Source organism: Sylvia atricapilla, chromosome 17 (genome assembly GCF_009819655.1).
Source record: "Sylvia atricapilla isolate bSylAtr1 chromosome 17, bSylAtr1.pri, whole genome shotgun sequence".
NCBI classification, from domain to species: Eukaryota; Metazoa; Chordata; class Aves; order Passeriformes; family Sylviidae; genus Sylvia; species Sylvia atricapilla.
Genome location: NC_089156.1, coordinates 10,041,529 through 10,062,024, shown reverse-complemented (window position 1 = coordinate 10,062,024; position 20,496 = coordinate 10,041,529). Strand labels below are relative to the sequence as shown.

General features: G+C 46.3%; 1 protein-coding gene across 2 annotated transcripts; it reads right to left on the bottom strand.

The window, feature by feature from the left end:
* Positions 1-1,080: 1,080 nt before the first annotated feature.
* SVOP (SV2 related protein) lies at positions 1,081-20,406 on the bottom strand. 2 transcript variants are annotated; one of them, XR_010744936.1, is made up of 17 exons: positions 19,426-20,406; positions 17,029-17,189; positions 15,119-15,204; positions 14,079-14,177; positions 13,465-13,536; positions 12,996-13,120; positions 11,205-11,268; positions 10,536-10,661; positions 9,435-9,563; positions 9,019-9,092; positions 8,651-8,727; positions 7,330-7,437; positions 5,932-6,043; positions 5,623-5,704; positions 5,303-5,392; positions 4,444-4,867; positions 1,081-2,105 (listed from the first exon to the last, which is right to left on the bottom strand). XR_010744936.1 is itself a non-coding variant. In XM_066331562.1 (16 exons), exons 1-16 carry the CDS (start codon positions 19,458-19,460, stop codon positions 4,679-4,681), a joined length of 1,629 nt encoding a protein of 542 aa, XP_066187659.1. In that variant the 5' UTR covers positions 19,461-20,406; the 3' UTR covers positions 1,081-4,678. The 2 variants fall into 2 exon arrangements, 1 of the variants encoding a protein (XP_066187659.1); XM_066331562.1 differs by having other exon boundaries at positions 1,081-4,867.
* Positions 20,407-20,496: the final 90 nt, after the last annotated feature.

Genomic DNA, 20,496 nt, shown 5'->3' with positions numbered 1-20,496 from the left:
ACAAAACACCACCTCCCATGTCCAGTCATTTTAGGAGCTCCCAGTTCTCCACAAGGATCTCCTGTGACCCAGAACAATATTGGAAGCACATCAAGTATCAGGGAAGTCAGCAAACAGCAGCTCTGGCACTTGGGAGACCTCCTGCCAGAGCTCCAGGAATGTTTGGACAATGCTCTCAGGCACAGGGTGGGATTGTTGGGGAGTCTGTGCAGGGCCAGGACTTGGACTGGATGATCCCTGCGGGTCCCTTCCAGCTCAGGATACTCCATGATCCTGAGAATGAGCTTTAAAAATACCTGAGGATGCCAGAGAGTTATCACAGAGGAAAGAATATTCCCCTGAGCATTGCTTCAGCCACACAAACCCTTCTAATTCCCAACGATTTCCACTCCCAGGAACGAGGCTGTGCATCCAGGACGATGGATGCACTCTGGGATGAGAACACCCTGCATTAGCATGAGAAGGATTTGCAGCTCGTTAGTCATTTTGACTCATCCTCCAACCACCTCCTGCCTGTAAATTATTTGGCATCAAAATAAGAATATCAGTGACAGGGCACAGGAAAATAGGGTTGGGCACTTAATTACGGTTTTAGAAAAACGATAGGGAAAATTAAGGGTTTATATTAAAATGTAAATTAGCAGAAGGAACCCTCCCTGCCCCGAAGTCCAGACACATGTGGAGCCACCTGATGCCAACACACCCAGGGAAGAGACCAAACTGGCTGGGGTTTAGTGTCCAAACTGAATTCAACATGAAAATCAATTAAAGATTTAAGAGAATTTTAGTTGTCCATGGGCAGGGACAACTTCCACTATCCCAAGTAGCTCCAAGCCCTGTCCAACCTTGTCTGGAACACTTCCAGGGATGGAGCATCCACAATATTTGGCTGTAATGAGGTTACTTACAATGGGAACAGGAATCCTGTGACTTTTCTTTAAATCTAAATACACAAAACAGACAGAAAATTAATCAGGCCTGCAGAATGCTGAACCCTGCTCAAACCTCTGAACACCAAGACAAAAAAAAATATGCAAAGTTATTACCCCTCCTAAACATCCCCCCAGAAAAGCCAACAACTTCTTTCCTGAAAAAACTATTTATTTGTTTAACATAAAATATCTAATGTGGACTTCAACTCTCCAATGCCGTGTTGGGAACAGGAACCAGAGGAGTATTTTACAACAAGCTTGAGATACACCAAATTTTTCAACATTAAAATGTAAATCCAGCTTAGAAACTGTACATTCAGACATGGAAACATTCTCTGCTCTTTTGGCATGTATTTGGGAATAACAAATCATTCCACCCAAGCACACTTGGGGAATTACATTCCCACGCCAGCTTGGCATGTTGATGTCTTGGACACTTGGCAAAACTGAATCCCACAATTCTGTTTGAATTCCAAAGGATCTCACTTTCCAGTTTGAAATGAAGCAGTTGCAGTAATTCCTTTACCAGTGAAAATGACTCAGTGTGGAAAAGGATTCTTTGGAAGTTTATTTTGTACCTCAATGGTGCTGCCCTACTGATAAAATCTATTTGTGGTGATCTATAACTGGTGTGTGTCAACCCCAGTGTTCTAAGTGAACAAGCTAAAATGGCCTTCTCTTATTAATTATATGCAAATTCCTACAAATCCTGAATTCCTGCTCCGTTTCTCCAGTGCCCAAGAGGCCCCTGCTGGATTCAGCCAGGTGGGATGAGCTGTGGTGGGCTCCTACCTCTCCCTTTCATTCAGATCCAAAGCCCATGGATATCTACAGGAGATTTTTCCCAGATTTCAGTGAGCTTTGGACCAAGCTTGAACAAAATCAAAGACCCAGCAACACCAATCTCGGTATTTCTATCATTAAATAGATCTTTTTTAGTGCAGAATTCGTAAAAAGTGAAAAGCAAAAATGCCTTCCATGTTTTGGTTCTCACTGTAAAGGTCACAGTTTAAAACTGATCTATTCAACAACATGGAAAATGTTGTATTCCCTAGAAATCTTTACCTGGGAAGCAGCTTATCTGTAGGATCCAGGTGTGCATGAACAGATAAACTTCACTAAAACTCTCTAAAGGCCGTTGAATGCAATTCTTTAAAACTGCTGAATATTCACCTGAAAAAACGAAGTGAGATGTGAACATTAACCCTGGGAAAGCAGAATTTTAACTCAAGGCATCAAGTAACAAACTGGGCCATGGAGGCCGGGCCTGTCCTGCACTTTGTCACCTCTGTCACCTCTATCCAGGCTCAATTCCAGAGTTTTGGGATGCAAACACAGCTCATGGAAAGCTCAAGGAAGGAAGCATGGAAGCAGCTGGGGGACTGGAATGGCCTCGAGGGCCTCCACCAGCAGGAGGAAGAGGATGGAATGTCAGAGCTGTCACTGAGGGGTGAACAGCCTGACTGTGCAAAGGCAAACCCAGCTCCAGCAGATGCCAGCCCAGCAGGTTTTCCAGCTCACTGGCCACACATGTGGGGTAATATCTGATTAAACCCATCCAAGATCTCCTTCCTCACTGCTCTGTCCCATATCCAGCATATGAGAGGCCAGTCCAAGTGAAAGCAGAGAGATTCCCCATCCCTGGAAGTGTTCAAGGTCAGGTTTGGATGGGGCTTGGAGCAACCTGGTCTAGTGGAAAGTAGACCCATGGCAGGGGTGGGACTGGATGAGCTTTAAGGTCCCTCCCGACCCAAATCACTTTGGAATTCTGGTATTCCATGGAACAAGCCCCTGTGGCTCTGCTCCAGGCTGCCCCAGGCACACAGGGAGAATGACCCAACTCCAGCCTGGCAGAAGGAGGTGAACAAATGAGCTGTGGTTGCTGTCAGTGCCATGAGAGCCCTGTCTGTTTACTGGGATCAGCTGGAGCTTGATCTTTCTGGAGCATGAGGACAGGGGACACAAAGGGAACCGACCCAGCTGAATTGGAGAGAGGGTTCTGTGCAATCACCCACAGCTGAGCTCAGGGATCCCTTGGGAGCTGAATTCATTTTCATCTCGCTGGGAAAAGCCAGATTTGCCTGTTCCACCTACCATTTTTGGAATCCTTCACTGAGTCACCATCCTCCAGTGGGACTGGATGGACACTCAGTGCCATGGCAAACTCTGTTCTCAGCAGAACATCCCCCCTCACACAACTTCAACAACCTCTGGCCTTTTCCATCAGCCTCAGTTTCCTGGCATTCTTTAAGGAATTATCCATTCCTGTTTTCCCTTCAGTCTCCAAAGGAGCAGCCTGGCACATGGTGGAGCATGGCAGTGACTCAGAGCTGTGACCCTCAGTGACAGCTGTGACCCTCAGTGCTCTCTTGAACTGCACCAAACATGGACTTGGAGACCTATTCCTGACCTCAGGAATGTGACCTGCTTCCCAGCATACTTAAAATGTTCATCTGTAAAAATGTGTTGCACATTTACCTTTGTCCAGGTGAGACACCTGCTCAGACAGACAATAAACCCTCACTGCTCCCACAGCCTCACCAAGTCCATCTCACCCACATTTGGTTGTGTGTCCCAAGGTCTGGAATCCTGAAAATCCATTGAGACCTGGAGGAGGCACAGCTCAGATCCCTACACATTCCCACAGACTCTGCCACCTGACTTGTGCCCAGGGACAGCTCTGTGACAAACCTGATGAGCTTGTCCTCACCTGAGCTCCCTGACAACAGAAGGATCATCCCCTGAGGAGCCACACCTGAAGGAGGGATGTCCCTCATCCAAGGTCACTGCAGATGGGCTCTTCTCATGGTTTTGTTCATTTATTCCAGCTACATTCCTTTGTCACCAGTCAATGTACAATCAGCAGGAAAGGTCCTGCCCAGCTGTCAGGGAGTGGCTCCATCCCAACTCTGCTTGGGGATACCCCACCGTGAGGATGTGCCCAGGAAACAGAGCAGGGACACACCTGGATCCACACTCCAAGCAACAGACAGAGAGCTCAAGGTCCCTGGCAATGCCAGAGAAGTCCAATTCTGCTCCAAAACGGGAAGATTTACACATTGGACTTGATGAGCTTGGAGGTCTTTTCCAACCTTAATGACTCTGTGATTTACATTTCTGCTACAAGGGTCCCAGCTCTGCAGCAAACACCACCCTCCCTACTCCAACTACCCACCAGGGACGGGAGAAACAGTCAGGAATCCAAGCAAACCACTCTCCAGGAACAGAACCCAGCTGGAAAGCCCAGGTTGGTTTGCCAGAACCACATTTTGGTGGTGATTTTGATGGCTAAAAGTGCAAGGCAGGCATTTAATCCATAGTGTAGGGGATGGAATCCACCCTGTGCCAGGCCAGGGCCACACTAAAGATGAACCTCTTGGTTTTAGGCATCAAGAGCTCAGTGTTTCAATGACAGCTTATGCTGGGCTGCAGTCACTTGGCATTTGCTTGGCACGGGACATTTTAAGCTGAAGAGCTGACCATGCAAGCACGACAGACTGAAGAGAAATACCTCCTGCTAAACTTCCAAGGATGTCTGTATCAAAGGCCTCTCCATCCAGAAAGTTTTTATGAGTGTGAGCAAAGAGCAGCAGAAACACAATTTGCTGAGGTTCGACCCCAAACTCCTGCAGTTTGACACGTGACGTTGGCAGTGATGGTGGTCAGCTTTCCATGCTTCAGGCTCGGAGGTTTTGTGAGACATCTTGCTCCTATCCTTTGTTCTTCCAGCAGGTTTCCATGTCCCATCACTCCTGCGATTCCCCTGGGGAATGAGATCCTTTGCCCACCATCTCCTGGCCCCATTCCTTGTGGCTGGACTCCTGGAGGCCACGGCCCTTGGTCTCGATGGGCAGGAAGCAGGAAGCCAGAGCAGCCAGCAGGCAGCAGCCACTGTAAACCAGCAGAGTCAGATAGACTGAAGATTCCAACATCACCTGCAGGAAAAAGGCAGGGAATGTGAAACAGCACCTCACAATGGAAATACAGACACTGGTGGAGCAACAGAAATTTTAATCGTAGTATTGGGAATAAAGTTTAGCTTGAAGCTTCTGGAAAGGAGGGAGAGGGACCCGTGCCAGGACAAGGGCCAGGGGTTTTAAACTCTCAGAGGGCAGGATTAAACTGGAGTTTAGGAAGGAAATCTTCCCTGTGAGGATGGGAGGTCCTGGCACATGTTGCTCAGAGAAGCTGTGGCTGCTCCATCCCTGGAAATGTCCAAGGATGGAGCTTGGAGCAACCTGCGATAGGGGAAGAAAAGCAGGTTCTACATCACCTTCATAGAATCATGGAATTGCTAAAGCTGGAAAAGACCTCCAAGACCATCAATCCAAACCTCCTGTGCCTCCAGTCTCAGAGGAAAAGGGATTTACCTGTGCAATGAACGGGGTTATGAGGGCTCCCACTCTGGCCATTCCACTGCACGTTCCCAGGCCCAAAGCACGTGTGGCTGTGGGATAAACCTGAGGAAAAAACATCAGCCCATCAATCCCAGTGGGAAGTTTTCCTCCTTCTACTCCTGAATCAATAGGAATTAATAAGTGGTGCCACAGCATATTCTGTTCACATAATGAATAGGAGATCTACAGCTCCAGTCTGGAGTGAGGTCCATTTGGAACGGGTCATTAAAATGACTTTCCCACCCTGTTCTCATTCCCCTTGAATATTCCCACCACCACAACAACCCCCTTACCTCAGGAGTGTAAACATAGGCAGCCTGAAATCCTCCTGAAATAAAAGCTCTTGCAATGAAGAGCAGCACAGTAAGAACATTTCTGTGAGAAGAAAGAGCAGAGCAGAGTTTGGGAATGTTAAGTACAATCTGCTGGCTTCACTTGGAATTCACTTTTACTTCCCTCCCAAACTCTGCTGAGAAAAGCCAACCTCAGCCTTAAATCTTTCTCCAGCTGAGCACAACCATCCCACAGCTTTTCACTCCCAGTTCTCCCACCATAACCATGGATAAATCCTTTACTCCAGTTGTTCCCTGTGCTGGACTCACCTTCCAACACAGAGAAAGAGCAGGAGGCTGCAAAAGGAGAAGACAAGGAAGGACAGGGCCATGGTTTTCTTGCGGCCGATGCGGTCGATGATCCACAGGGTCACCAACACACCTGTGGGAAGAGGCCAGGAGACCCTTGGGAATGGAGCAAAGAGGGGCTGCAGCAGATTTAACACAGCCTGAGGGGGTTAGATTGGGAATTTTGGCCTCTCTCTCCAATCCTTTGCTGGCCCCAGGCTGTGGGGTGGATTGCTACTGGTGTCATGTGAAAACAGGAATTCTGTGTCCCAGCTGCTGGGTCATGCTACATGCTCCCAGATCCACAAATCCACACCCCCATCCTGGGATTACTGATGTGAATGCCTGAGACACCTGCTCATGGCTCACTGGAAGAACTTCTGTGAAACTTCTTCTGGCCATTGCTCCCTGCTGGATTGAAGGGTTCTTCACAATATGGTCTTTTCTTTCTGTTCTGTTATCTAGACATTTCACCAAATTATTTCTCCTCTGCTTTTTGACAGGAAATAGATCAAGCTCAGTAAACCTCACTATTAATTCTTCCCTCCAATGCAATTTTCCCAGATCCTTTTGAAAGCTGCTGCACAGCAGGAGTGGGGATTATTCCAGCATCAGTGTCACATCCAGAGATACCCTGTCAATATTTCTCACACCCAGCTCAGTGTGTGTGAGGATCAAACCAGACCCTTCAGCCACAGCACCACTCCAGGGTACCCACTCTTTTTTCTGGGTATTCTCAAAATGATTGTTTGGCAGTACCTCTTAGGAATGACGGTGCATATTTCTCAGACATACTTGCAAATTATCATTCATTAAATGGCTTCTCCTTGAGCTTTTAGCCCTGAAATTATGATCCAGAAGAGTGAAAATATTCTGATCCATGTATCTGGAGTTGTTTCAATCAGATTAACAGGAGATCCCCTCCATCTGAAGGATCAATGGCTGTTTCACACTATTTTGCTTGTCCTGTGCCAGACTGTCCATTGAAATTTGCTGGAATTGCCTGAAAATCACAGGATCAGGTCTGGGGCTGGGCACAGAGATTTAAGGAGCAAGTTCTCCATGGATTCACTGTACCCATCATCCTTTGACAGTCACTCATGGATAGAAATTCCAGTATTTCTGCCCCTTGGATTGAGCTGGTTTCCCTCTTCCTGAAGTGCTGCTGGGTGGGAACAGGCAGAGGGGCCATTCCAGAGCAATGACTGATTTTTTTCTGGAGTGATCCCAGGGCAGGGAGGATCCACAACTACAGCAAGGAGCTCTAAATACTGTGGGAAGCATCAGGCCAGACATCCCAGCCCCATTGCTGCTGCCAGAGCCCATTCCCACACCCTGAGCCATTCCAAGGGAAAACTGGTGCTTCTCATCGCTCCTTACCAGGGAATTCTGACAGGGTTGTCCACAGCAGGTCAGTGTAATCCTCCTCTGTCAGGTACTCACAGGTCAGGCTGCACTTGGCTTTTACTTCCTGCCTTCTGCTGGATACTGCAGGGGAAAAAAAAAAAAAAGCAAAAATATTTAATATATTTTAAGCAAACTCTTCCCTGTTTACTTTCCTGCTGGGTCTCTCACTTTTACTGCTAAAATTTAGGAAGGATGGACTGAAAGGAATGGTATGGATTCACTGCACCCACCATCCTTTAAAATACTTCTAGAAAGTTCTTTGGGGATAGAAATTCAAGTGATTCTGCCTCTTTGATTTAATTATTATTCCTCTTCTGAATGCCTGATGTGCTGCTGGGATGAAATTCAGAGTCAGAGGGGCACTGAAGAGCAATGCTTGGTGATTCTGCCTGGAAACACTGAACATTTATCATGTTTTCTGTGACAGGATGTCTCAGCTCAGTGAAAATTCCACCTCCTTATCAGCTGTACAGCCTGAATTATTTTCCAGTCCAGGGCTCAGGACAGAATTAACTCCAATAATTCAGTTTCTCCCAACACAAATTGGGATCCCAACACTTTCTACACTCTGAGAATACTGAACAACCCCACGTCCTTATAAAAACAAGGGGTTTTAAGGTTCCTCCTCCTCTGGGGAGGCAAACCTGTGTCAGAACTCTCAGAGCTCATCACTGCTGTTCAACCCTGGAATCTGGGGCTGCTCCATCACTCCCCATCCACCCTTTATAATTTCCCAACTTCCAGGCAGTTTTCCCTAATTACAAGTGTTCTGAATGCAATCATTCCTCCCCTGGGGAAATCAAACTGTTCAAGCCTCTTCTTAACTCAGTCAAAGCACCATTTTTTTTCCCCAAAAAAATTCTGCAACACAAAGGATGTTGATTTCCCACCATTATCTTTTTTCCCAGCAGGTTTTCCCATCCTGAGAACCCAGGAGCTCCACAGCAGCAGTTTCTGTCTCTCAGAACTAATTAGACCTGTCAAATCTGCAAACTTGTATTTATTCAATTACTTTTTTTGTTTGTTTTTTGTTTTGTTTTGTTTTTTTTCTAATCAAGAAGAACAGATAACAGGTCTGCCTTGAAGGCTGTCTTGCTGTTTGACATTTTGGGCTCAAAACCACTGTGCAAGGCCTCTCTGCACTGGGCAGACATGAGAAAACACTTAAAATAAAGTCAACTTAAAACTCAGCCACATTCCTTTTCCAAACCACCAGCAGGAGGTGATCTAATAAAAGATATTCCAGCAGTTTTAACAGGACATATTTAAAAAGAAAAGATGGAGCAATACTCACTGCTGCAAACATCTCCTGCTTGGAAGAACTCTGTAGTTAATAAAACTAACCCATAATATGAAAAAGCATTGGAAAACCTGAAAGGAAGCAAATGAGAGAGGAAGTTTCAGCTGGTCCAACTTAAAAGAAACACCACCAATCAAAAGTCCTACCTCGAAGGTATTTCAGCATTCAGAAAATTAAAGGGCAATTTGATTGGGAATGCTTGGGTGCTTGGATTAATTACAAATCAATACAGGTTGGGGTGGTTTTTTTGGTTGGTTGTTTTTTTTTTTTTTCTGAGGAGGAAGTTGCTGTATTGAGTAAAATTCCTTCAATAAAACCCATTTAGAGCTGTGCTGGCACTGAACCTTTAAGTTTTCTCTTACCAAATAAACCAGAGCAACAACGTGGTCCAGCGGAAATGGGGGGTGAAAAGATCCCTCATTTTGCCTCGGTCCTCCTGTTGGGAACAAGCAGAAGTTGGATGATGAGGAACAGCTAAAGTGTCAAATTTCATCTTGTCTCATGAATTCAGATCCAGGAATTCTGACCTGAGCTCTTCAACAACCTCAAGGTTTGGTTTTCTTAACAATGAGGATAAATAACATTAATGCCTGTTTTAAAGCTGCTTTTCACTTCCAAGTGAGAAATTAACTCTTCCTCAGTGGGAAAGAGGCTTAAATTATGAAACTTCATTTTTTTCCTGCCTAGCTGAGACATTCAAATTGAACAGAACATTGATGATTTGCTTACAAACCCCCTCAGTTTCATTGTTCTGGAGGTGCCTGTGACCTGTACATACCTGCCTGGAAACCACCAGTTTTCCCAAGGGCATTGGAGCTCCATTTTCTGTGGCAATCCTCTTCAAAGTGGCCAGAGCTTTCTCCTGGTTCCCAGACAACACATCGTACCTGGCACTTTCTGGCAGCCACTAAGGGTCACACACACACACACAGGAGAGTGTCACAATCAGCAATAAACTCTGGGGTTTTTCCTTTGGGGGAAATCTCAGTGATTCCAGCAGATTCTCACATAACAAAGGATTACAGAACTAAGCTTGAACAATTCCAAGAATCATCTCATCAGGCTTTAAAAATTGTAAAGCCCCATTTTCCCCATGAACTCAAAACCTTTTCCCTTCCATTCCTTTGGGTTTATCTTTGAGAACTGTTGGGAATTTTTACAGGTTTTTTACATTATCCCTTCCGTGAAGGAATGGCAAAGCATCCAGGGCAGATAACAAGATCCTCCAAAATTTATGAGTTTAAGCTCCTTTTAATTCAGAACAAGCTTGTGAACACCTGGATGACTGGAGATATTCCTGAACAACTAAGGAATAAAAAGGGCTGCTAAACCACCTGACAAAGATATTCATCTATGAGGAGACTGAGTGATTGGCAAAGGTATCACCTAATAATAAATAATTAGGTGATAAATAATAAAATACATCACTGAAGGTCAGGTTTAAATTGTTTTGGAATCTGACTTTCACTCTGCAGATTCTATCCCTGATTTGAGAGGATTTTTAAGTGGAAATTGATTATATAAGTGACAAAATCGAAGGAGAATTTAGGGAAATAGCAACAGCTTTTGGAAAAATGTTGATTCCACTGAGTTTAGTTGAAACAAAGCCATTAAATTGGAGAGGGTTCCAGGCCTGATTTCACCAAATTCCAGCCCTACATTGTCCTCCAGCAATTACAGTCACATCAACACAACTCTCCCTGGAATATTTTTCTCAGCACCCTGTTGAAACTGCATTTTTTGGTCATTATTTTACTTATTTCACAGAAGACAGCACCAGAGAGCTCAAATCTGTCCTGATTTCCTTCAGCTGTGTCACAGAATGGGGTAGAAGAGTGGGAATTGCAGAAATGCACATGAATCTTTGAGGAATACCTACAAAACACAGGACAGCAAAGAGCAGGAGTGGGAGGGCAGAGAGGATGAGGAGCCAGCGCCAGCCGAGCGTGGGCATCACCACCACTGCCAGGAGCACTTCAAACACAGTCCCAAGGGCCCAGAACACCTGGAAGAGGGAAAACCAACAGAAAAATGAGCAATGGTGTGCTCCCAAGGGCTCTTCTTTGGAACATTCCAGGCTGTGCTCACTAGGGATGGCTGGAGAGAGAAATTCCAGGGGTACAAATTCTGCCTTGAAATCTTCCAAGGACAAAAAGTCCCTGTGTGGCTTTGACGTGTTTGGATGAAGATGTGGAGCTGAATTTAGTACTGAATTTGTGGAGCTGTCAGCTCTCCAAATCCATCACTGAGATGCATTTCACCACAAATGAATGAGAGACCCCCAATGCCCCTCTTGTGCTCACTCTGCAGCCCTGGGTGCAAAATAATTTGGAAAAAGGCAAATTCAACACGAAGAGTGGAGTGTGACAGGAAAATTCCTGCTGCTTTTGGAGGTGGGCTGGTACCAGAGCTCAGGAGTGACTCAGCTCCACACCAAAGTGGACAGGCCAGTTCTGGCTGCAGCTCTGAGGGGATTTCCAGGAGGAAATGGAAGGGATTGTGACCACCAGGAGATCTGTCCCTGGAGGATCAGAATGCACCCACTCACCTCTATTAATAAAATGCATTTTGCTCTGGCTTTCATTGGAAGGAACTCAGCGTATAAAGTTACCCTGAAAGAGGGAACAGAGAGGAAAATGTCAGCACAGAGAGGGAAATGCCACAGCAGACAGAGGTTCAAACATCCCTTTTGCCTTTTAATAAAACTGCCAAACCCAGAGCAACAACTCAAAGTTCTCCCTGTCCCCAGAGCCAGCCAGGCTGTGACACTGGGTCACACTCCCCTTCTACCCCACAACAAACCCTTCAACATTGCCAGAGAGGACACAATTTGCTCTTTTTGTGTGGTTTTGAGACCCCACAGTCATCAGTTAAATGCAGATCTTGATGCTTATGTTCTCATAGCCCTGCTCTGAGCCAGAGCACCATTGGAAACACCATTTTATCTGGTATTTTCAGCGTGGTCCATCAAAATTCAACACAAACTCCTGCTGGATAAAGAATTCCTTCAGGGCTTTACAACCGGCTCAGAGAATTCCCAACTGTCTCCTGTGCCAGAGTTCAACTCTCCAAGAGGGGAATACTTTCATGTCACTGGTATAAAATAATTTGCATTCTTTTATTGTGGGATTCAAAGAGCAACCACTGAGGCTTTGTTTCATGCCTGCGCTGAGGAGTGATGGCAAAGCTTCTCCAGGAGGAATTCCTGAGGAGGAATTTAGGCAGCAGCCAGTCCAGGCATTGTCATCTGCAAACTGGTAAGGTTTGGCTTTGCTCTGTTTGCATTCCATTGACTCAGTCTGTTCCTGCCTTCAAACTCCTCAGGCTTCCTTTGAGGTTTGGGACAAAATTCCTGCTAACTTAAAGAGTGGACTGATCTCTGAGGAGCTGCCCAGTTCATAGAAAGTATAAAGTTTCACACAATATTTCATTTAAGCAGAGATTTAGACAACTCAAACCACATCTTAAAGTGTAGCTCAAGTCCCTCTGTAGTGCAGAGAAAACAGGAGCTGGTGAATGACCCCAACAAAAGAAGGACATGGAATTGTTGGAGCCAATCCAGAGGAGGAAATGACACTCATTCCATGGAGATCCAGGCACTCACCTCCAAAATCACACTGAGCTTAAGGATATTAGAAAGGAGCTACTTTCCCTGCTTCAGCCATGTTTACCCCTCTGTCAAATGAATCCCTGTTATAGTTAGATGGGACACAGACTCGAGATCTGTAACTGGCTCTGGTTTTTCTCTCAGGAAGCCAGAGAACCTCAGTGAGCTGAGTGGCCCTGGCTGGGCAGCACCTCCAGCTCTGGATTTTTTATCTGGAAGTGGCCACAGAAAAGCCACTGCCTTGCCTTGAGAAGGATTCTGTGAGCCATCAATCCAAGCCAGGCTCTGCCTGCTCCAAAATAGCACCTCTAGGAGGCAAAAATATTAATTATTGGTAAGGATAAAAGACTACAGAGAGAGAGATTGGCTGTACCATTCCCTTTACATTTATAATTAAAAGCCTAGAGCAGGGTTATTTATTACAAGTGGAAAATTTATGGATCCCTCTCTTCAGTGAAAGGAACCACACAATGACAGAGAAATAACCTGACACTTCCTTTTCCTTCTGAGCCATCCCAGCATCTCCAGGTCTGGGCTGTGTGGGTTTGAAATTCCAGCTCAGGGTGAGATGGGGAAGTTCAGGCTCTGACTGAACAATAATCTGGGGTTTTACAATCAGATCTGCCTTGCAACAAGACCAAGGTTTGGGGTGGCTGAACAGAAACAAGACTTCAATCTGACATGAGTAAGAAAGAGAAATGAGGAATTTTGGACTTGTGAATATTTACTTACGACTGAGGCACTCCTCCAATCCCAAAGCCCACCAGGCCCCTCAGCACCAGGATCCAGCTGTAAATGGGAGCAAATCCACTGAGGATCCCATAGTAGAGTGTCCACAACACGCTGATCTTTAGGCCCTGTGTTCAGCAAGAGTTAAAAGTCACTGTAACAACAAATTAAAGTGTAAAACAGAGCTTCAAATGCCTTCTATTTCACAGGAGCTCAGTTCTGGATGTGCTCAATGCTGCTTTGTACACATGGACATTTGGGAACGTGGAATTCTGGAATGGTTTGGGTTGGAAGAGACCTTAAAATTCATCCCCTTCCACCCTTTGCCATGTGCAGGGACACCTTCCACTCTCCCAGGCTGCTGTAGCCTGCCTCAGACACTTCCAGGGATGAAGCAGCCGCAGCTTCTTCCACTGAAATGTCCACACTGCAGAAATATTGGGATATATCCCAGCAGGAGCTGCAGACTTACTGTTTTCCTCCCATATTGGTCTGAAATGTTTCCCCAGAGCGTGGAGCTGGACATCATTCCCACAAACACCACCTGTGGAACAGTAAGAAAAAAAACCAATCTTGGAGGTGGTGTTGTAAGATCTCTGCTTCCCAAGATCACTGGATAATCCCAGAATTATTTAAGCTGGAGAAGACTCCTGATATCATTGAGAACTATCTCAAAAATCAACTGTTTGTTCTCTCTCAGGGCTCTTAGTCTGTGAGAGAGCTTAAATGTGGGGAGAGAGAAAGACTTGCAAGGAAGATAATCAAAATTTACCGAATTTTTTTAAATTAATTAAATTGTTTGAATTTTGGGATGAAACTGAGTGAATTCACAGGTTTTCCTGAAAATTACATGGAACTTCAAGCCTGAAACCTGCAAAATGCCCTCAGTTCTCACTGAATTTCATTCCTTCAATCTTTAAAAAAACTATAAATCTTTTTTTAAAAAAACTCCTATAAACTTCCAAGCTGAAGGCAATCTGCAAAGGCCACTAAGAGCTTTAATTTTGGGGATACAAAGCAAAATATCTGGATAACAATGATGGCAAAACCTCAGGGAAGACAGGAGCTTTCAGGTATTTCTCCTACCGAGGTGAGCAATGCAACCTTCCAGCTGGGTAAGCGCCACTCACAGTGCAGCTGAGGAGCAAGGATACTTAAAATCATCATTTCCATGGCATCTGCCATCTGCAGGGGGAAGAGAAAGCAAAATCAACAACTGCCTGCAAGTCAGGTGGATTTAGGAGTCAATAATAGGCCTTGGTGACATTTCTGTGCCATTCCCACCTTGTGGTTGAACGAAATATTTAACATTTAAACTCGTTTTTGGTTGTCAGCACATTTAGAAACTCTGGCAGAGAGGATCCAAAGAGCTAAATGCAAAGATTTTGAGGAGGTTTGGCTGGTCAGTGACACAGGTTCAGATGCTTCCAAAGTGCAAATTCCAGCTTTCAGCCCCTCCACACACAGATTCAGTCAGGACTGTTTAACAACTTGTAACTTATTTCCTTCAGCACTCCTGGGTTTGCATAGATCACCTGGAAACCAAATCCCACAGCTGATTTAGGATCTAAGCCATGGCAGATTCCAGCTTTTTACATGGATAAAAGCCAGTAAATACAGCTCCAGGTATCAGGATCCTAAAATACACCACAGGAGGTGCAGCACAGAGCTTCAGAAAGAGCAGAAAAATGGAAAACAAGACTTTTTTGTTGCTGTTGATATCAGGGTTAAAAGTGGAAGTGCTGGGTTGCTGTTGCTCTGAAACTGAGATTACAGAAATCCTGACTGATACAGACAACTGAGGTGGCACCTGATGGGAGGAATGTGGCAAAATCACTGCAGGAAGCCTCAGGTTCTGCAGGAACAGCCTGAAACATCATTTGAAACCAAAGGGAAGTGGAGAATCGAAATGGTTTTCGAAACCCTGATTTATAAGAATTTCAGAGACAAAGAAATCCACCATTACCCCTCACAACAAGGCTGGGTGCTGCTGTTATTTTAATTTCCAGTAAAATTCCTGCTTTATTGTACATTTATCTGCTTGGAGACTCTCTGCCCCCATTATTTGAAATCCCTGAGATTCTCTAAGTGATGATCATGAGCTGATCCTGATGCCAATTACTTGCCCAGGCCAATCCAGTAATGACAGAGAGCTTCCACTGGAACTTCCCAAATCCAATGGCTTCCACCGCATCTTCCACCATGAAAGTATCTGGAAAAAGAAACAATTCCAGTGGATTCCTTCCTTAGAAAAGCCAGCCCTTGAGAGAGAATTTTCTGGTTTAATTACTGATTAATTGGCTAATCTGCTGAGATCTCAGATATGTAACAGAGCTACTTAGTCATTATACAGTTCCTACTCAGGAAAATCTCTGTGTTCTTCCAAAGCCAAAATAATTCGAATTATTCCTAGACTATTTTAATCATGTGGAGGTAAATCAGTGTGGCACCCACAAATCCAGCCCATGTTCAGCCTCTTCCTCCTGGGAGTGACTCCTCCAGACACTGAAATGCAGCTTTCAGTGGGGAGAAACAGCTCTGCCCCAGCTCACAGCAGTGCTGGGAGCTGCAGGGAATATTTCAGTGCAACCTCTCATTATTTCAATCAAGAATTTCTCCAAAAGACACAAATCTTAAGCCCTGCTTCTGTTAAAAATGCTGCTGGTTGTTTCCCACCCGCTGCCATGACCTCTCCAGTTTGTTCCAGCTGAAGGTGCTGAGATGTCTCAAATTCCTTTGCTCAAATGCAAAATGAAACGGCCAAAAAAAGCACATTTTGATATTCGAGTTGTTTAAATCAATTTAAGTCTCACAGTTCTGACACTTGCATCAGTTTGAAAAGGACATTCCTCAGAAAAGCTTTGGCTCAGAGATCCCCACAACAACAAAAACCAGGAGGAAATCAAACAAAATCCAAGGGCTAAACCACAGCAGAGAAGTTCAGAAACAAGATTAATACCAAATTTTCACACTGTGCTAAGACAAATTCAACATTTCTCATCCCTCCTAAAGCAGTGATGCCTCCAGAGGCTGAGTTGGACATTCCTGTTGTCCTCTAGGAAAAGAGGAGCCAGGAACTCTGCAGATTCATCTCAGCCTTGAAGGAGAGCCAGGTGTAGCTGCTCCAGGAGCTCTGAGCAGCTCCAGAGGGAACTCAGGCAAATTCCAGCGTGGAACAGGGGATGGCAGCTGGACCCACAACTCCCTAACAGGAGCATCCAGCACCGGGGACACAAAAAGGAACACAGAGAGCATCCCACGGGGAATGGGCTGATCAAACCAGATTTTCAGGTCTGACAGAATTCCCCTGAGTTATTATTTTTATCTGGGGCTCCTTAACTTCTCCAAACCCCCCTGTACCCAGCCTGATGGGGATGAAGAGATCCCACCTTTGTCCATGTTATAAATGCATATTAGAATGTTGGCTTTTCTCAAATACTAGAATGAATACTGTATGTATAATTGTACTGTATTATGTTTTGTTAATGGAGTTTAGAAAAGTGATGAATGTATTTTCTGATTGTGACATAATGTAAGCAGTAAAAAAGGCTAGGTTTTTCTTCTTTGTAACATCTAAACTGACCAAGCCAGAAGTTATGAGGGGAAAAAAATCACCTTGTAACTCTGCTAACTTTCTAGGGTTTTTTAATCAAAATGAAAACAACCAAAAACCTCAAAGAGAAAGATTTATAAGACCCATGTTACCAGACAGAGTGGAGCCACCCACAAATAAATCTATCAGATAAGATAATTGGGGATACTTGAAACAGGTAAAAACTAGAAAAGAATGCATTAATATCTATTGCATATGTAAACCAGCAATCCTTAAAACACAGTAATTGAAAGAGAAGTGCGTGCTTTCTGGAGAGGCACCCCAGCTGGAACTTTGCTCTTCTGTCTCCCAATTGTCTATTTTAATTTTTTTATTAAACTTAAAAATTTTTTTTCTAAGAAAGTGCAACTCGTTTTTCACATCCACGACCTTCTCCTTGCAGGAAAAAAACCCAAAACAAAACAAACCAAGGGCCCTTCTCACCATCCGTGGGGTTGGCGAATTCCTTGGGCACCGCAGCTCCATCCCCCAGCTCCACGGGCTCCAGCTCTGTCCTCACCCCCTCGATCTGCACCTCGTGCTCTCCCGAAATTCCATCCTCGTCCGACCTCGAGCTCTCCCCCGTGCGGCGGAACTTCACCACCCTGAAAGCACAGAAATGGGGATGGAAGGATCCTTCCAGGAGTGTTTTCCAGCTGGGAGCTGGGCGTGGGGAGTCTCGAAGCTCTGTTTCACATTAAGGTTTCTCCTCATTATCTCCGTTCTCCACTGGGAGTGCTGGGATTTGTGTTTGGATCTGGGTTCAGGGATGCTACATTGGGATGGGATAGAATCCTTGGTCTTGGCCGTTATTGTGCTATCTACAAAGTTATAAAGCTACAGGGGTCATAAAAATATGATGGAATGATGTATATTTAATGAGATCCATGTTTTGTGTGCCTGGATTTAATTGGAATTAGGCATTGCTGTGTCATTGAATTTCAGGGTTTTTTTTCCTGGCAGGAAGAGCCCAAATTCCATTTTCTGAGTTGTTTTTGTGATTAGAAACTCTTGAAATGCACCAGAATCTGAAATATTATTTAATGAAACGCAATTACTGAGCTCATTCAGGGAATGGATGGATTTTTTTTTTTTCCATCAGGATGCTGATTCTGTGACTGTGCTTTCATCTTAAACAGAATTATTTAATATCATGTCATTAATGGAGTATCTGTATTTTAAGACCAGAAGTTGCTAAATTGACACGGCTTTGATGTTTTGGTCAGAGGGATTTGCTCCCTTCCCACAGTGAAGGTTCTTTTCCCATCTATGAAGTTTTTTGTGGCCAACGATTTGGGAACAGATCCACCACTTAATGGAGCAGATCCCTCAAACTTCCTTCACTTTATCTGCAACACAAGGGAATTTTTCCCCTTGGAAAGTGAAAATCCCTTGGATTTAAGTTTTGGAAACAGATTAAATTATCACAGAATCACAGGGAGGGACCTTTAAGATCATTCCAGCTTTGGAGGTGATGGATCCTCCAAAATCTGGGAATCACAAATCCAGGCAGGGATTGCCACACTCGTCAGCACAGAAAATAGAAATATAGGTGTATAATTTAGAGATATATGAAACAAACAAACAAAAAAAACTCCACAAGGACAATTTCTCTTCCACACTTGCCAAATTATTTCACATCTGGGACACCTCAGGGAGTTGCTGCATTTATTTGCAAAATCTCACAGCACTGAAACACCTGCACTGGAAGGTACTTTGGAACGTATTCCCAGGTTTTGCTCTTAAAAATGAGGATAAAAAGGTTGATTAAATAACCTCTGATTCTTTTCCTTGACAAGCTGGAGGCATCCTAACTGAGGACTGGAAAAGAGCTGGAGTTCGTGTCGTTTCCCCAACTTATCAGGAATGTTATGGGACAGGGCGCTCTGTCATTGACACGAGCTCATGAATATTTAACACCAACTTGAAACATTCCTTCCGAGCCTGGCGGAGCCCATGATTTATAAATAGGAATATGTTGCAAAACACCTGAGAATGGAGCATTAGGAAAAACGGGGTCGGTTTTAAAGGAAGCATTTGGAATTGAGGGGAAAGGAAAAAAAAAGGAAGGAATTCCTGGGGTTAAAGGCACCGAAGATGTTATCAGGTTTGGGGTTGAGGGGTTTTTTTTTCTGTTTGGTTGGTGGGGTTTTTTGTTTTTGGTTTTTTTTTAGGGGAGGGAGTTTAGTTTAGGGGTTTTTTTTGGGGGGGGGGGGGAGGGGGGTTGTTTGTTTGTTTTTTGGTGGGTTGTTTTTGGTTGTTGTTTTGTGGGTTTTTTTGCACAGATCCAGCAACCACATCCCAAAGGCAGAGAGTTCCTGGCAAAAATCAGCGTTTTCCTTGTGCAGCAGCGTCTGGCTTTCCAGAAACGCTGGGAATGCCGATGGTCCCCCCAAAGCCACCTTGGTAGGGCAGGTTCTGCTCTTCGATTCCTCCCTGGCGAGGAGGAGGAGGATGGCGAGGAAGAGCCTCCCCAGCACAACGTTATTTACAGATAACCCCCCCCTGCAAAGGCGATCCTCTCCCAAAAAATCTCCTGCCGCTTCCACGATTTTATCCCAACCCCTGCTGATTTTTTTTTTACCACCGTCAAATCCACGCCGAGAAAAAGAAAAAACAACAACCCAAACCAAAAACCAAACAAACAAAAAACCAACCAAACGAGAGGAGTGAATTTATGTAACGAACGGCTCCTGCATCCCTCGGGATGCTGCACCCGGGCAGCTCCACCGGGAAAATGGCCTTGCTTCCCGGGGCCTGAGCCGCTTCCCGGCAGAATTCCCTGGCTCCCGCCGGGATTCCCGCGGCCGGAGGGGCAGGAGCCCCCCCGGAGCTACTCACGGCAGCTGCTTCAGCTGGAACAAATCCTCCTCCATGGCCGGGCGGCGGCTGCGCTCATCGCTCCCGCATGGCGGGCTCGGGATGCGGGCTCGGGATGCGGGATGGAGCGGCTGGGAAGGCTGGAGAGGCTGGAAAGGCTGGTGAGGCTGGACAGCTCCGCAGGAACGCGCGCACCCGCTCGGCTCGGCTGGGCTCAGCCTGGCACGGCACAGCTCGGCTCAGCTGCTTTGGCACAGCTCAGCTCAGCTCGGCATGGTTTGGCTCAGCCGGGCTCGCCTTGGCTCGGCTCAGCTCAGCTCAGCACGGCTGGGCTCGGCTCAGCTCAGCATGGCTCAGCTGGGTTGGGCTTGGCTCAGCTCAGCACGGCTCGGCTCAGTTCACCCGGATTGGCCATGGCTGGGCCTGGCTCAGTTCAGCTCAGTGGGGTTTGGCTCGGCTGGGCTGGGTCTGGCACGCCTGGGCTCGGCTCAGCTCAGCTCGGCTCGGCTCGGCGGGTTTGGCTGAGCTCGGTTTGGCTGAGCTCGGCTCACTCGCCGTTCCCCCATTGCCCCGAGGGGGCCGCAGCTGCTCCCGCCCCGTGGGCTCGGATCGGGCTGCGCCGGGACAATCCCGCGGAGCCCAGGCACGCCCAGCACTGCCGAGGCCACCACGGGCCGTGTCCCCGAGCGTCACATCCACTGGGACGGGGAATCCCCGGGACGGGACGGGACCCGCCCCTGCCCCGGGCAGCGGTGCCAGGGTTGGACAACCTTTCCAGGTGGATTTGCCCTCAATATTCCAACTAAACCGCCCCTGGAGCGGGCGGGACTGGAATATCCCACTGTTTTCCCGCAGCTCTGAGCCGCGGGCCGGCGACACCACGGGCGGGCTGTGAGGGGCGGGGACTGGCCCGTCACACCGGGACCGGCCTGTGCCCCCAGGGGATCACCACCACAGCCGGCGTCACACCCGGAACAGGCCCGTTACCCCGTTACAGGCCGCTCGCACCGGCACGGGCCCGCCCCCGGTACCGCCCCGGTGCCGCCCCCGCTCCGCCCGCCGCCGTGCCCGGTCCCCGCGATAACCGGTCCC

What these genes read in the sequence shown, in the direction of transcription:
- SVOP (XM_066331562.1), bottom strand. Translation starts at nt 19,460, where the DNA reads ATGGAGGAGGATTTGTTCCAGCTGAAGCAGCTGCC. An exon ending in ATTGGAGGAGTGCCTCAGTC is followed by an intron (nt 11,269 to 12,995) that starts GTAAGTAAATAT and finishes TCCCTCTTTCAG; the next exon opens with GGTAACTTTATACGCTGAGT. An exon ending in TTGTTGCTCTGGTTTATTTG is followed by an intron (nt 8,728 to 9,018) that starts GTAAGAGAAAAC and finishes GCTTCCTTTCAG; the next exon opens with GTTTTCCAATGCTTTTTCAT.